Source organism: Ambystoma mexicanum, chromosome 11 (assembly GCF_040938575.1).
Source record: "Ambystoma mexicanum isolate Mex_15411 chromosome 11, UKY_AmexF1_1, whole genome shotgun sequence".
Lineage (NCBI taxonomy): Eukaryota > Metazoa > Chordata > Amphibia > Caudata > Ambystomatidae > Ambystoma > Ambystoma mexicanum.
The window spans coordinates 1,114,720,832-1,114,735,372 of record NC_090934.1 but is presented as its reverse complement, the minus strand read 5'-3'; the positions used below and the strand labels follow the sequence as shown (position 1 = coordinate 1,114,735,372).

The following is a 14,541-nucleotide window of genomic DNA, read 5'->3' as shown; positions in this document are numbered from 1 at the left end:
ATCTGTGATTTGTTATGTTATGTTGAGTTATTTTATACCGTGCATCGTTACCATTGGCATGGTCTCCAGGCGCTCACGTGATTCTTCAAGAAAGCGGTCTGGGTAGATTGGTGAAAGAAGAGGGAGTAGTTTAGAGGTTGTGCTTGTCTGTTTATGCTTGTAGAGCCAGGAGGAACTGGCGTCTCTTACGACTCTGCTTTCTAGGTGTGTTTGGGTTGCTCGCACTGGGGTTATTGTGTCGAAAGGGCAACATCCAGTGATTTGGTATTTTGTTTGTGCCAGTTAGTTTTGTGGTGGATGTGTGGGTTGTGTGTTTTTGTGTGGTTAGGTTGATCCGTTAGAACGTGTGCGGTAAGTGTGGGGTATGCTTGAGAAGAGCCAGGTGCAGGGAGGGTTAGTAGTTGGTGTGTTGATTTAGTTATATTGTTGGCTCTGGAGTTTGTGCTGTCATTGGGTTGTCCTGGATTACCCCTTGGTATCGCTGGCGGTGCCCGTTTTATGTTAATTATTGTGAGTTGAATAGCCAGGTTTTTAGTCATTTTCTGAAGGCGTGGTGGTCTTCTGTAGTTCTTATTTCCTTTGGGATTGTGTTTTTTGTATTGCTTTGTTTCGATTTGGAGGTCATCGGTTGATCTTGGGTTTCTTCCTGGGTGGTAGTGGTTGATTTTGGCCTGGAGGAATTCAGCTCCTTGTCCGTGCAATTATTTGTGGGCGATGAAGAGGGCTTTGAAGTTAATGCATATTTTTACTTGTCATCATTTAAATTTGTCTTCTGACATAGAAAATATGTGGGATAGCTGGCATAGAAACCTTTTCCTTACTGCCTTTTGGCACCTTTTCTATTGCATCTTTCAACACTAAGACTGCCACTTATTCCATCAGAACCTTGGATGGGTGTTCAAACATTCTAAAGTGATTGAATTATCTGAAGCACCCATTAGTCTGATGTGATTCTGTCTTAATTGTTCAGAAATTGGGATGTCCTGCTCCCCAACCAGGGTGCTAAACATCATCAGGGTATTTCGAAAGAGTGATGCTGATCTATTAGTGAATGGTCATGAGTGTCTCAATCATCTTCTCTTTGATGCCACTGATTGCCAATATTGCATCTGCCTCTGCTGATTTTCAATGTAACCATTAACGGTGTGCTGGTTGTAGCTGCATTGCTGGTACTGGTATCTTGACCTTCCTGTGTTCAAGTATTTGGAGCCTCTTAAGCCTTGAAAAAGGGCACCTGCCTCGGAGCGTGGGCATCACCCAATCTGTGTCTAAATGAACTTTTCTTGATTTTAGGATCTCATCAAGGACCTTACCAAAGATCTCTTGCCCCTCACATTCTGCGACTGGAATCTTGAAATGCACCTAAGGTCCAAAATTGCTTGCTTTCATTGAAGCTTGTCATCTGAGTATTGCTCCGTTGTCTAGATGGGGAAAACCTGTATCTGCTGGATCGACAGCAGCAACAATGGCATGTTTAGAGGCCACCTCTCATTGTTTAATTATGTGCCTCCCTTCAGCTTGCTTCTCATCTGGCAGAAAATGAATTCCCCTATGGATTCTGGCTCTAATAGCACATGCATTAGCCACTCTAACTTTGAGAAAATCCATGGACGATATTTTCTTTTCTAAGCCATTAGTGGAGCACCTTTCTACAATTGGGATAACCACCAAGTTAAGGTCTTCTGTGGCCTCTGAAACAGTAGGGCTGACTAGTTCACCATATATTTCTTGTTAGGCCTTGCCAGAAAAGGCGTAAGTGGCAGAAGCATCATTAAGAGTTCTGTGCCCATCTGCCATATTTCATCCATAATGGAAATGGCTGTGACTTTTTCAGTCTTCTGTTAAAGGAGTGATTGTTTCTCTTCTACCGCAACCTCAATAACATAACATTGTACAATTTTATGCATGAGCTGATGGAATAATGCATTGTCGTGAGGGTGAAGTGGAAGGTGGAACACATGCTTCATCTTCTTCAAACGATGATTCCCCGTGTTCCGGGGTATAAGGGCTGCCTTAGCTGCACAGGTGAGCTCTTAGCTCCTTCTTTTGAGGGACCGGGGACATCCTTGTAGAATTCCCCATACCCTGGGCTTAGGCCTGCAGGTTCTTTAAAGGAACTTTCCAGCATCAGTAAAGGTCTTGATTCTGTAGAGGTGGATGGATGTGGAGGATTCAATTGTGTAAGAGAAGACTCTTCAGAGGAAATGTCCCCGCCCCCCAGGTCCTTAGATGTAGGCTTTACCATTGTCTTCTCAGAGGATTGTTGTAATTGTTTTGATAGTTTATCTTGTCTTTCAATGACTCTGTACTATTCCACAATCCTTTGTAATGGATACAGCAGTTAGGTGGCATAACAGACATTTCCTGTTTCTCATTCTCCTCTTATAAAGTATGAATCACCTTCATTTCCTGAGATGGTATTATCTTCACCACTGTCATAATGATGTCAGGCACATCTGGCATATCTTTAAAAGGCTAATGTCTAAAGCTGTTGAGAGGTGGGATTTCCCAGGGGGCTTGGATCCTACAGGAGTGTTGAACTTTTCCTTTGCAGTCTCACTCTATGCGCTCACTTTCTCTTGTGCATTTTGGTATTTCAAATGCTCGGCCAACAGGGTATTCGACTGCACCATCGACCTGTTACCTATTGCATCATTTTTGTCCACCATCGAAAGGGCCTTTGTGGATGAGCCAATAGTCATAGCAATCAATGTGGACTTTGTGGATGGGCCCATTCTTGTGGGGCTGGATCCCAGTGATGGGAAACCAGTTGTTGATCTATCCACTGAATATATTTCATGGTTGATTTATCTCATTGTTGCTTCTCTGTTTGTGGCTCCCGCTGGTGTGTTGACAACTTTATAGTACCTTCAGTACTTGTGGTTTGCACATCCAACTGGGATTGTACAGAAACCCCTGTGTCCTTCACGTGCTTGATGACCAGAATTACTACCTTTATTCCAGATTTATCGGCCCCCTTGATGGGCCGAAGAGACGTTAGCCAATTTTCGTTACTTTGTTCTTCTGAATGAGCGCTTTTTGGGCTTGCCTTCACTAATGTGCAGCAGCAATCTTCAATGCTGGTCCTTAACTGCTTTCTGCCACAAAGCTCTGCAGATATCACACTCTTCGTGCATGTGGTCGGGGGGTAGACGATAAATGCACTTGTCATATAGATCCTTCAACAAAATGTTTTTTTACGGCAGGTTTGCAGTCTTTAAATACCGACTGCTTAAACCTGGCAAGTGAGAGTTTCTCCTCATAGTGGACCATGTAAAATGAAATCTCCCTCATGGTAGCACAGACTACCCAAACTAACTCTCTGCCTGGCACAGGAAGCAAAATTCTAGGATTGCCTACGTTAATGCAGTAACGCAATCTGAAGATGCCACCAAGGGTTGGGGAAGAGGTACTTGATTGGTGGTGGAGTGGTCAGACACAAAGTCTGGAAGTTAATCTTTTACTTTGCTGTATATATGTAGATAGTTATTTGGTACTGAGGAATCCCAGTCTGAGGACAGGGAATACTTCTAAGCATGGGAATCTGTGAAAGGGCCAAAGCTGGAGATCCATGCTAGCCCTGCTTTGCTGCTTCAGTTTTCATCAGCGGATTGAATAGGGAAGACAGCCAGGAGGGGAAAATATCATTGGGTGGCTTGCTGGTAAAACTCAAGTCATCAGGGCTTCAAAGAGCATTGCTTTCCACCATTAGCCCAGTTGAGTTGTCTACACTAGCTCTAGACATGTACACCCTTGGCTATTACTTGGTGCATCTCAGGCCAAGTAAGATCAGAGCAAGTGCCAGTGCAAGTGCCGCCAGCGTCTTTTCAACTTCACACTGGTCAGGTGATCATGTGCGAATCCCAGTTTCCTCTGAATGCCCAATGTGAGACAACAAAGTGCTGCCTCCTAGGATCGACAAAGTCTTTACTTGCATTGCCTAGAGAGATTGCAGCCATCACATACTTTAAGTCCTTCGTTGAGTGTGGAGACCATGGAAATCCATTAAAAAAACTGCGCCCAGGTCCCACAAATACACATTATACCATAGAACTTCACAACACGGTTTGCAGTCAGTGAATGCAGGTTCAAACACCTACCAATTCTGAAGGACATTGTGACCATGTTCTACAACCAAAAGGCTCCTTAACCTGACTGAGTGGTTCCTTGACTCCCAGTTCCTTACTGATAAAAACCCTTGCAACTCCAACTTGCACTCATAGGAATAGGTTGCGTTATCTAAATAGAATAGACTGAGGGTATTTTTACACGTGGTCTGTCTGGACATTGCTTGACTTAACACATCTACTGCATTGTGCTGTTATATGGTGACCTCACTCCACCCCACACCAGTCCACAGAGCCTGTACACGACCATTCCATTACTACAACCAGCAGGTATTGCTTCATCCAGGATCTGATTTACTGCTTTGTGGATTGAATGGATGAGATGACCTTGCTCATGACGATGGATGCTGGCGGATGCAGGCTTCCTTTTGCCAAACAGAGAAATGGTCTCGCATAGTCCATGTGGCGGTGGTCAAACATGTACCGAGTTTCTTGAATTTCACCCTGATCACTACCCTTACATTTCACTAACATTATAATTAAGGCTCTCCCCGTTCCGTTTTTAGATATGTTTACACACAGAAAACAATTTATTTGTAAACATGGGGGAACATGATTTGCTCCTCATCATGTCAATTCTGCCTTAAAGGTCAAAGGCTGTGCAACCTGATAACATGAAGATTGTGAAAGAAGGAACTTCGGTTTAGAGCTGTTTAAATGGCAGCCGAGATGCGGCTCAAATCAGCAGCCACCCCAGGTCTATATCATAACTTCGGTGCCCAGATAGCCAATGCTACTTGGGTTAGTAGTAATGTTACATTTTTAAGTAATTCATTTTAATTAAAACATTTTTAAAAAGGGTCCATGTGTGCCCACTTTCTTTTTGTTTCTTCTTACTTAAAAAAACAACAAAAAACATTGGGCCTCATTACACGGATGGCGGTAACCATGGCGCTAGTAGCGCCATGGTTGCCGCCGGAGTCCGGCATGGTGAATGGCGGAATTACCGCCCCATTCCAAGGTTGGCGGGGGCGGTAATTCCCCATTCACCATGGCCCTTCCCCATTCCCATTTGAGCCCCCCATAGGGCTCAATGTGAATGGGGAAGAAGCAAATAACGGTACCGCAATTAGCGGTACTGTTATTTGCTCTGAAGTCCCTCAGCGGGTCCCGTCCTTAACGTATGGTCTGACCACACGTTAAGGATGGGACCCACTGAGGGACCTCGTAGTAGGGCGGTAAGGGATTAACGGCACTGGTGCCCTTACCGGTGCCGGTAATCCCTTACCGCCATCCGTGTAATGCGGCCCATTGTCTATCCCGTCCCTTTCTTTCAATCAGTTTTATTTTTTTAATATGATAAAGAAAGACGGATTATTTGCAAGTACTAAGACATACTGTCAACCTGGTAGCGATCGTGTTCATGTGTCAAGGCAACAAGAGGAGCAGCACAATGAAATTGGAGCTTGGCTTGATGTGCAAGCACCCAGCTTCTCTTTGTATCATTCATGTTGGTATTTTCTGTTCTTCTTTTTAGGAAATGAATATTCGTGTGAGTTAAAGGGGAGCACAATGGTGGTTTGCTTGGGTGTGTTGGAGCCTAGCCCCATGTGCTCCCCAACCCACGAGTTTTCAAAAAATATATAATTGTTGTTTGCTGCAAAGGCTACAATTTCTGCTGGAGCACAGAACCACGTATGCCCCATATGAGTTTCCCAAAAAGAAAAAGTAAACAATGTCTGCTGTAAAAACGGCAGCTGTTCCTATGCCTTTGTGTGAAAATAGTCCCAATTTGTATAGAAGGGGTGACAATGAAGCTTGGTTATATCTGCAAGAACTCTGCACTGTGACTCTCCTACTACACAGCCATCCAATCACTATTGTATAATGTTTATTGTAATTAATGAATTAAGCTAGTTGCATCTTACTTTTTACACAGCAAATGTGAATAAATACAGATACAATTTCTAAATAATTAATTTATCTTAAGAAAATCAATACCTCAAAAACCTTACATTATGAGTAAGCTGCATTAAAGTGCGTGCAACGTAGCCTCCTCACTTTCCTCTATATAGCTCTGCTTGTGGAGTGTAAACAGATCCAAGCACGCAATACTGAGAACATAATCAAGACAGTCAATTGAAAACCATTATTTGAAAGATTTAAAGTGTTGGGAACTATATTAGTACGTCATTATTTTAGTGTTACTTCTATTGGGAAAGTGTTTCAATTTGGGGAATACTGAGCTAAAGACGATGGGAATGCCAACATTTCCGGTTAAATAAAAAACACATTTTCTGCCATCACACACAAGGCATTAGGAGAAACAAAAATAAATTTGCTGACAGCTCCTATGAATGGCAAAAATGAGAATGTCAATGTTTACTACCGCCATGATCCATATGTGGATAATCTGTACAGGGGTTGCATGTGCGCCATGCTGGTCTTTTATAGACTCATATCCATTGCAGCCAATAGCCATGTCAGATGACGAGGAACCAAAATGGTGGAAGCCTGAATGAGCAACAGTATTACTTTTTTCTTACATTTCTCTAAACAGTTCCTTTCGTACAGAGAAATAGTTTTGTACACGCGTTCCTCTCCCCATCCACTATTGCTCTGATGATTTGTAGTTGCTCTTTTCAGCTGTATTCCCATCATGGCTCGGCCCCTCTCTTCTAACATAATATTCTCTAACTTTGAATTTTTTTCACAAATGACCTGTGTGTCCACTTCAATTGGTTCACCAGTATGCAAGGAAATAGAAAAGAAACCTTTGCTTAAGATTGACCTGTATATTGATAATACAGTACTCTTTGTTCACATTGCTGTTAATACTATACTTTGGTTTTTTGTTATGAATTTTTATTGATGGTATTATATGTTGTCTTAACTTTGCATCTATGTATGTTGTACTTTTTTCAACATTTGTTTTCAACTTTTATGTATTGAATACTTATCTATATAATTAGCAAATAAAACCTATGTTTGCTACTGTTTGGTTTGTTTTAGCTCGGTGAGAAGGCAATATACCTTTGACCTTAGGTTTGGATCCATCACTTAATAGACCAACCTACATATCAATTTGTGGGCAGGACCACCCTCCTGTACCAGTGAAGTACTTTAGCCTTGAGCTTGTCCACTTGAAAGGGTACCCCCCCTCTTTTTTACGTATTCGGCCCCTCTCTTCTAACATAATATTCACAGATGTTGCATATAACAGCCACACCCTTGTGGCTTGGCGTTGCTCATGGAGCACATACAAATCAACGTTCAAATCTATACGACGTGCACCTACCCTTCTCTTTGATACTCCTCGTCCAAATTTGCCAACAGTTGGGAGCCGGCCACAGAAATGTCAAGAGCTGCTAGGGGTAAATCGCGGTAAGCAAAGTTAACAAGTCGCACTGGAGCTATGCTTTTGGTTTCTTCTTCTACTTGTGGCGAAATTATCTCAACGTCTGATACGCCGCCTTCTATTGGAGGCCTGGAGAAAATTGAAAAAGAAGCCAGATAACAAAAATGTGAAACCGTTTATTTATTTTATTATGTACTTACAGTAAATTAAGTGGGAATTGTGAATTGTTCTGACAGAATAAATAGAAAAAAATAGTTCTCCCCAACTAAATGAACAGAAGGGAAAAGAAGACATACACAGAAAGATGAAGATGTAGAATTGGCCGTTTTCTGTTTTTGAGTGGGGGCTCCGATCCCAATTACTTGTTTGGAATGATGGTCATGCAGCAATGGGCTAGGAGGTGGGAGATGAATGGAAGTCAAACTGGATGATAAGGGAAAATGACGAAGGGAAGTTAGCCCAAAATCCAGCCATTCTTTGATACAACCGAAAAGAGAATGTAGACATACCTAATGAATCAGTAATATGGACTGGCGAAAGAAGGCATCACATATATAAGGATGATATTCTTCCAAGATGTCAGAAGGACTACAGTAAGAACAAGCAACCGAATAACAGAGTGTGTCGTTATCACAAAGCCCTATACTCCACCAGTTTCTTGTATGCACCCGACTTTCCCGTCAACTGCTCCCTAGTCCATTTCCAGCAGTCCCCATAGAACAAAGCAGCACCAGGAAGATTTGAATTTACTGGTGCAGACACCCTCTGATAGGTTGGTTGGTTTACTCAGAGCATGCTGTGCCTCACCCGAAGAACTTCTATTACTGCTTCCTAAGGCAAGTGTAATGTCTCCCGCTCCTACAATTTCTCGAGTGCAAAGATACTATAAATTGAACAAAGCATAAAGGTGAGTGTTGAACGTGGATTTTGAAGCTGAATCATGTCCACAAGTAAGTTGATCATGAAGGGCAGCTTTGTGAAAAATGGCTTAAATCCTAGCCTCCAAATTCACACCACAATTCTTGGTGATATTATCGGCAGGAAACCATCTTTCATCTAAGGTTCACTTGCTCTGAGTTAATAAGAAAATTGGTCCTTAGAAAAGCCATTAAAGAAATCCTTACTGTGATCGATCCACCCAGAAATTGGCTTTTTGTTAACATACATCAATTGGAGTTGGCGTAAAAAAAGTAACTTTCCTTTGGAGATAAAAAACAGGATTCAAGTAAAGTTTAAAGAAGTCACACCTACCTTGTAAAATTACGTCTTCCAGTCCTGGTGTTTATATGAAGAAGAACGTGAATGAGCAAATATAAATTTTTTGAAAGGTTTGTGTTACATCAAACGGCACTAGCATCTCAAAAACTGTTCTTTCTTTGGCCAATGTGTAGTCAAACATAACTATAACTACAGAATCAAAAGACAGGCACCAATTAGTGGAGAGAGCCAGGTGAATATTGCATCCAATGGAACGGGGAAAGGTTGCACAAAACCTCGACCACCACAGTATGAAAGGAGACAGAAGGAGAGGCAGAATGTGGGTTGTTCTGGTAAGGCCGTAGGAAGTGAAGATGGACCAAGATACCAGGCAGAGGACGGATGGAGGAGTGGAGTATGGAGAGTTGGTGGAATAATTTGAGCAGAGTACAGGTGAGGTATTTTCATGGGCGTAATTTTAGGGGGGAACAGGGGTGTTTGTCCCCCCCTAACTTTCATGGCACACTATTGTGTCCCCATTCATTTGGCTGGTGCACCTTTTCTTCAGATGTCATGTCCCCCCCAACATTTTCAGCAAAGTTACTCCACTGGGTATTTGTCCAGAGAGTGATACTAGTTGGGTGTAGTGTAGTGTAGGAAAAGGGGGAGGGGGGCCTATAGAAGCTGAGAAAGGAAGATAGAGATAGCAGGGGAGACAGGAGAATGGAGTGGGGGTAGTAGTTAGAGTGCTACACAGTGTTTGTTAGCCCAGTGAGGCTAGTAGAGAGGGGTACAGGAGTGGAGTGCCATAAGAAGGGTGTAGGACAGAAGTGGGGAGGGGTGAGGATAGAGAGAGTGAGTGTAGTCGAAGGGTAAACAGAGCACTATATACCCGAGTTTGAGGAAGAAGAGGGGTGTAGTGCAGAGAAGGGAGAGTAGTAGTACAGCGAGAGTAGTCTGTGTGGAAAGGGGAGAGTAGGAGTAATACTGACACAGTAGTAGTAGAGTGGAGACAGGAGAGTGGTAGGAAAGACAGTAACATCAGAGGGCAGAGGTAGGTGGTAGATGGAGTGAGACATGGGAGATTCACAGGAGAGAGACGTAGGAAGCAGAGAAAGGTGGCGGAGTTGGACAGAGGAGAGTAAGGAGAGGAGAGTAGAAAGGGGATAGAGTGTGCGTTCAAGGTCTGACGGCACATCCATACACCACCAGATAGAACTAACATCATTGATAGTGTAGGGCAGTTTAGAAATTCTCAGAGGGAGCTTAGACAGACAGGGCGTTTGCCTTTAGGTCCTCACAACAAGCTGAAGGAAGACCTTAAAATCTAGACTGTTGGGGTTACCGATTGCTAGGGACTCACCTTGGTCAGGTATGCTTGGTTAGGGAGGAGGTGCTAAAAAAGAGGAGTTAGAGAGGGACAGCCTAGATAGCCCCCTCCAACCCTGTTTCCAGCCTAGTGTGTTCCAGCTAAAAAACCGTGCCTATCTTATAGCATAACAATATGATATTGTTGACAACAGCTGATACACGTAAAGCTGTTTTTGTTTTGAAAATCTAAAAAAACGTATACATTCAGTGAAACTCTGCAAGTTAAAAAGTCATCTGTCACATATATAGTTACGGTCACATGACACTTTATATAGGAAATTGAGAACATGTTTTCCCCTGTAGTTTTGGATCTAGCCCATAAAAGTTCATCAAATCTGGAAAGCAACTGCTCTGGTCACATCCTCACGCTCCTAATGCTTCAAGTAGAAAGAGAATGGTGAAAAATAGTTATTTTTTGGAGTGGGTTTTCCACAAAAGAGAGGAAAACAAATTCGACCTTTTAGGAACATGCAGCTCAACGTTGTTAGATCTGATATCCAGAATGTTGGCATACACTTAGCTCTTCCACGGCAGTGTTGGATACTTCAAACAATTTGTAACTCGGATTAGCCAAACGTGAAATATGCACAGTAGATCTGTAGATCAATTAACAAGTGTGTGGAGGAAAAATGCAGTCATATATAGCGCAGGTTAAAAGAATGTAGATTGAAATGCAATTGCAGGTGAATTCAAATGAAAATTAGAAAAATGTACTGATTAAGGCAACTAGGCCTTATATTCAGTTCTCCGGCCTGGTACAGTTTGAGTTTGAGAGACTGCATTGGAATCATGTATGCTTGTTATCAGAATGGAGGCTCCGAACTTGGCACATCAAATCAGTCAATCAATGAGCCGTGTTGGGTCTAGTTGTGTCTTGGTCCTATAAATCACAGGGGCATTGCAAAATAGTGGCACAGACTTCCATAAAAGTACATTCTTGTTTTACCAGTGCAGTAAAGGTTATCCAGCCCACCAAATAAATTCCAGGGAATTTGTTAGAATCGTTTAATCTTGCTATAACGGATCTGCTATAATGAAACTGACCAGGCACCAAACCAATCCCAAACACTTGCATCTGCCTTACCACCCCCAACTGGCAGGTAGAGCTCAGGTTCATCCCTCAGTCAACTACCAACATATAATCAATTGATATCTGCACGATCACCGGGAGGTTATACATCGCAATCGCTTTCAGCCATGGATGTGTTGGGTGATAGATGGCAATTTCTAATCTCTTTGGTACCTTACCTGCATGCAAGGCATCTGCAACTTTTGAAGGGTTCCCAAATATGACCACTGGAACAGACGCTGCAGCATACCGCTTAAGATATGTACCTGGGGCAGGCAATAAACTAGTGAATGTGGATACACCATGGGGCTCTACCGCGCTAATTGATACTGTGCAACGGTTGCCCAAAAATAAATGCAGAACCTGCTAGTTAGATTCAAGAAGAATTACATGTCATTATTGGCTGTTTAAATCCCACTTGTTCTGTCCACAATCAGCTGCTATGAGTTGCCTTCATCCAAACACCCTGACTTTATTAAAAGTAGAAAAGTAATTAGCCATTACTAGAAGCTCCTAGGGAGGAATTCAAAGATTTCACAGACAGGTTACTCTGCACAATCTTAAAAATGTGCCTCAAGAAAACAGGTTGGTCCAAGATAATAAGAAATAGGGGGATAACCTGGCCTATTTTCTCAAGGGACTGAAACAATGCTTTGATCAGTTTTCGGGGATCCCCAATGTACCAACTACTGACCCATGAGCTCGGTTTTCTATATTTGTGACAGGGCTGCTGTCCAAGATTGCCGTTGAAATTAAGGCACTACTTATTGGCTGGGAAGGAAAGAACTGGCTGAAGTGTTTAGTCGATTTTTGGTGACACTTGGCACTGATACCCTGCCACATTGTGAGCTTGCTTTGGATGAGTATGAAACATCGGTGGAGAGAATCACTAAGGCCATCTTTCCTGTTATAAAATCTAACAGTAGAACTGTGGGTATGCGCAACTATCATCATCGCCATAAATTTGACCCTTTGATTAAAAAAAAGAAAGAGCTCCATCAATCGTTGAGGCTATGTTAGTTGGCGATCAAAAACAACATGCTGCCACTAGAAAATCCATTAGATCAACTTCTGCTAAACGGCTATCTGCACATTGACAATTCCGTGAACATCAAAAATGGAAGGACCTGGTGTATTCCGCTATGTCAAATGATCCTTGGAAATGTTGGCAAATTGTCAATTTAAGCAATACTCACTGTGGTCCTATTAATGGAGCTTCTGAAGATGCTTGGATTAAACATATCAGTGAAACAATTGGATCTGAGAGGGCTGAACCGGTAGATTATCTACTACTGATCTGAGACTGGTCCCTTGCGAAGAGCAAAGATGACATTACTAGGATAATTTCTTCTAGTAAATCTTTTAGGGTTCCCGGTCCCAACGGCTTATGCAATGCTCTAATTAATACGGATGTAGAACTATGGTCAGAGGTGTTATATCAATTATTCTGTAGCATTTCTGCCATTCAGCTTATCCCTAAATCATGGCATGATAGCATTCTGGTACCTGTCCATAAAAAGGGACCTTATGATGATCCAAGGAATTATCGTTTGCTAGCTATGCTAGATGCCCCAGCGAAATTGTTTGCTAAGATCTTACTCAATGATTTAGTAGATTGGGCTGAATCAGCTAACATCATACCTTGGAATCTGACTGGTTTTAAGAAAGGCTGCTCCACTTCAGTGAATGTACTGGCTCTGACATCTATTGTACAGCAATCATGGTTGATTAGAAATAGTCCTGTTTATGTGGCGTATGTCTACTATAGTGTGGCATTGGACACAGTGAACCGAGCCAAGCTATGTGAGAAATGTAACCACTGGGGGATCCCCCCAGGGCTGATAAAGATGATTATTTTACTACATCATGACACACGAGTTAAAGTGAGGCTTGAGAACAATGGCGGCACTACTACCTGGATTAAAACCAGAACGGGCCTGAAGCAAGGCTGCAGGTTGGCTGCAACATTGTTCAACTTGTATCTCTCCGATTTGGGGAGCAATCTCAATAAATCTAGATGTAATCCCCCTAAATTAGGTGTCAGAGCTATCCAATGGTTCGGGTATACAGCCGATATTGTCTTACTAGATCTTACTCCATCGGGTCTACAGCAAACTCCAGAAGCACTACATACTTTACAACAAGCAATTATTTCAAAAAACACTGATAAGACAAAGATCATGGTTTTCAAGCCTTCCCATAAACAAGGGAAAACTATTAATTGGTGCCTTAATGGAGTTCACATTGAAGCTGTTAATCAGTATACATACCTTGGTGTGGTCTTTAATCCTAACATGAAGAGCAATGACCATGCCTCTAAATTGAAGTTGCGTTGCACCAAGCTACTGGTGCTCTTTGTTCATTTGCAATAAAGGAAGGTGGATTCTCTGTGGAGGCTCTCCAAAAGATATACCTTATGAAAATTACATCGATGCTCAGCTATGGCGCTGAGGTTTGGGCTCACACAGTGATGGAATCTGTATGGCAAATTGAGGTATTACCTCTCAAGAGGCTTCTTAGACTGCCACCATATGTTTCAACTGAAATGCCTTACTTACAATTTGATATTCTACCTATTACTTGCCGAATAGTCTTGTCATCTCTTGCATTATATTGGAAGTTGGCTAATGCTGATGTAAACTCACTGATGGGCTTTTTCTACTACTTTACCCTACATGGAATCATCAACATAGGGCCACATATCCCGTGTATATAATACTTGGAGCTCTCGGTTTACGAATATCTCAACCGCAATACCCTTTTTATTATACAGGCGGTATATAAGGATGGCACTTAGGGCTTAGAACACAGAGTCCTTGGATAGTCAATCTGGCTACTAAATCACCAGCATTTGACTACTGTCTATACATTCTTGAAAGATTGTCAATCCCACGATACATAAATAATTTTGTTGGCAATCATTTGGTATGGGATTACCTAAGAATCACATTTAATGCAGTTAAATCTCTAGAAATCACTGGTCATTGGTCCAAAGAGAAAAGTGTTGCCAGATTATGTAGGTTCTGTGGAGACCAAGAACTGGAATCCACTCGTTATCTACTGACTGAACGTAATGCTATGGCCTGCTTGAGATCAAAAGCCTTGACCTCTATGGGGTTTACTACCTCCATTGAGGCCCTTGAACTATGGACACTGTTCTAAAGTGGCAAATATGCCACTCAAATATGAGGGGTGTATGATTTATATCACTTTGCTGTGGCGAAAAATGTATGAAATCTTTTTGATTGATGAATTTTAAAATTGGATTTATGATTGTAATTATTGTTTTAATTTTATGGATGAATTTGGGTCTGTGATTGATGCTAGTATTACAAGTCAGTTAAATTATTGTATAATACTAAATTAAATAATAAATAATAATAATAATAATGCCTGGATTATGCATGAAGATACATTGTAATAAGACCCTGAAATTGTCTCTGTTATTGGAGAAAGTGGCAAATGACATCTGAATTTCC

General features: G+C 41.9%; 1 protein-coding gene across 14 annotated transcripts in view; it reads right to left on the bottom strand.

Moving 5' to 3' along the window:
- Nucleotides 1–14,541, bottom strand: part of TMEM266 (transmembrane protein 266) — an 818,009-nt gene that overhangs the window by 552,827 nt on the left and 250,641 nt on the right. For 12 of the 14 annotated variants that reach the window (XM_069624431.1, XM_069624435.1, XM_069624430.1 and 9 more), the window contains one exon: nucleotides 7,366–7,554. The exons of the other annotated variants lie outside the window; for them this stretch is intronic. In XM_069624431.1, coding sequence (XP_069480532.1) covers nucleotides 7,366–7,554 — 189 coding nt within the window. The remainder of the gene's footprint in view (nucleotides 1–7,365; nucleotides 7,555–14,541) is intronic. 14 annotated transcript variants of the gene reach the window in all.